At 45.4% G+C, this 2,078-nt stretch overlaps 1 protein-coding gene across 1 annotated transcript; it reads right to left on the bottom strand.

Annotated features, from left to right (window-relative positions):
• Positions 1-239: 239 nt before the first annotated feature.
• LOC132521816 (hsc70-interacting protein-like) lies at positions 240-1,785 on the bottom strand. Its single transcript, XM_060151489.1, has 2 exons — positions 805-1,785; positions 240-575 (listed from the first exon to the last, which is right to left on the bottom strand). The coding sequence occupies exon 1, from the start codon at positions 1,765-1,767 to the stop codon at positions 1,207-1,209; it is 561 nt and encodes a 186-aa protein (XP_060007472.1). The 5' UTR covers positions 1,768-1,785; the 3' UTR covers positions 240-575; positions 805-1,206.
• Between the last annotated feature and the right edge of the window lie 293 nt (positions 1,786-2,078).

Genomic DNA, 2,078 nt, shown 5'->3' with positions numbered 1-2,078 from the left:
AACTTTATTTAAATGTTACATTTGCCTCCCACTAGTAAATCTTTATTTCACTCAAACTTGAACAGTAAATCTTCCATACTGAAGTATCTTCCTTGCCTAATTAATTCAAAGGCAGAAACCAAAATGATTAGTAAAGAAAAATGTAGGGATTAACACACCCTTTTAATTTGTTTTAAATATTTTTAAGGTTTAAAAATTGTTTAAAATTTTTAATTTCTAGTAAGAAAACATTATCTGAATGAATACCCTAATGGCAAACCACTGTAAAATGTTTCAGCTGCATCTGGGGCAGAGGGGTAGGGTTTATCTTCATAGCACCCCCGCTTTCTTCATGACAAAGTCAGAGGTACACTGGTTTGTATTGCGACATCCATTAGGTGATCTAAGTTGCGTTTCCTTCAGCAGGGGCTTTATTTGTCAGAAGGGCATTATGCTTGACCTCCAAATTTGGCCGACAATTTACTGATGAGATTCATAACCTTTGGGTTGCTCTGATGTTTTGACATACTTGCTGGGTTCTGAGCCACATCCTGGAAGGCCACCATAACTTCTGGATCCTGCATGGCTGTAAGAACCTCTGGATCGGGCTTCCCTGGTGGCGCAGTGGTTGAGAGTCTGCCTGCTGATACAGGGGACACGGGTTCGTGCCCCGGTCCGGGAAGATCCCACATGCCGTGGAAAGGCTGGGCGTATGAGCCATGGCCACTGGGCCTGCGCGTCCCGAGCCTGTGCTCCGCAACGGGAGAGGCCACAGCGGTGAGAGGCCTGCGTACCGCAAAAACAAACGAACAAACAAAAAAGAACCTCTGGATCACTAAGAATTTCACTGAGCCCAGGCATTCCTGCCATTCCAGGCATGCCCCCTCCCATTCCAGGCATTCCTCCAGGAAAATTACCAGGCATTACGCCAGGAAAGCCACCTGGAAAAGAGCCATACTGAGCCCCTGACTGTCGTCTGGCTTCTTCCTCCTTCTGGGCTCTCGCATGTTCTTCCTGAGCCTTCTTGACCCTTTCTATTCTTTCTTTGATCTCTCTCTCTTCACGTTTTCGCTCGTACTTTCTCCGATGTTCAGCAATTTTCTGGGCCCTTGGTTGAACTTCTTTCGGCATTGCACTAGCATCTTCATCATAATCCAGCTTACAGGCAAGGGCAAGATCATGGGCAGCTTCTTCCCAATGGCCCAAAAGTCTGTGTGCTTTCCTTTGCTACTCGTATGGCTGAGCAGAATCGGGATCTATTTCAGTATCTCTGTCACAGTCTCGGATGGCAGCATTTGGCGTCTGTAATTTGAGGAAGACACTTGCTCTCTTGGCGTACAGAATGGCCAAACGAGGATTTAACTTGATGGCATCTGTGAACAAGTCAGTGGCTTTCTGTAGTTCACCATCATTTAGGGCATCAGTGGCAGCCACTTTTTTATCATTTGCCTGATCAGTCATCTCCTCAGTTATCTCTACATTTTCATCTCCCATTTCTTGAGGGGCATCAGTGTCTGGTTCAATCACACCTTCATTGTCAATTTCTAGATCACTTTCCTCACTTGATGGTTCCTCTGTCTTTATGTTTTCCTCCGCCTTCTTACTATCTGTTTTTTCTTCCTTGGTATTTTTTTCCAATTTAGTTTTAGGAGTAGCAGGTGGTATTTTACCCCCAACGCTCACCACCCACTCCTTCAGGAAGCCCATTTCTTCGGTGTGCAGAACGCTTGGGTCCTGCTTGCACATTTTCACGGAGGCTCGAAGCTTGCTCACTTTGCGGGGGTCCATGGTCCGGAGGCGGCGGGTGGCAGCGGAGGCTGTGGCCGGATCCCTGGCCCCGGCACTAGCTTAGTGTGACCGCGTAAGGGAGGCGGGTGCTGCGAGGCAGAACAGTCTAGAACCTCCTATAGTTTTCATTTATTGAAGTTCCTTTTTTTTTTAATATCTTCTATTTCCCTCCTCTTTGTATTCATTTTTCTCTGAATTCTCAACCATAATGATCATAGTTGTCTTAAAGTTTCTGCCTACTAATTCCACATCTCTAATTTCTAGATTTGTTACTATAGACTGATTTTCCTCTTGGTTATTGGTTATATTTC

This window comes from Lagenorhynchus albirostris, chromosome 6 (genome assembly GCF_949774975.1).
Source record: "Lagenorhynchus albirostris chromosome 6, mLagAlb1.1, whole genome shotgun sequence".
Classification (NCBI taxonomy): Eukaryota; Metazoa; Chordata; class Mammalia; order Artiodactyla; family Delphinidae; genus Lagenorhynchus; species Lagenorhynchus albirostris.
Note: the sequence above shows the minus strand (reverse complement) of the source record. Positions and strands in the feature narration are given on the sequence as shown.

Excerpts from the sequence above, each read along its gene's own strand:
- LOC132521816 (XM_060151489.1), bottom strand. The coding sequence starts at position 1,767 with ATGGACCCCCGCAAAGTGAGCAAGCTTCGAGCCTCCGTGAAAATGTGC.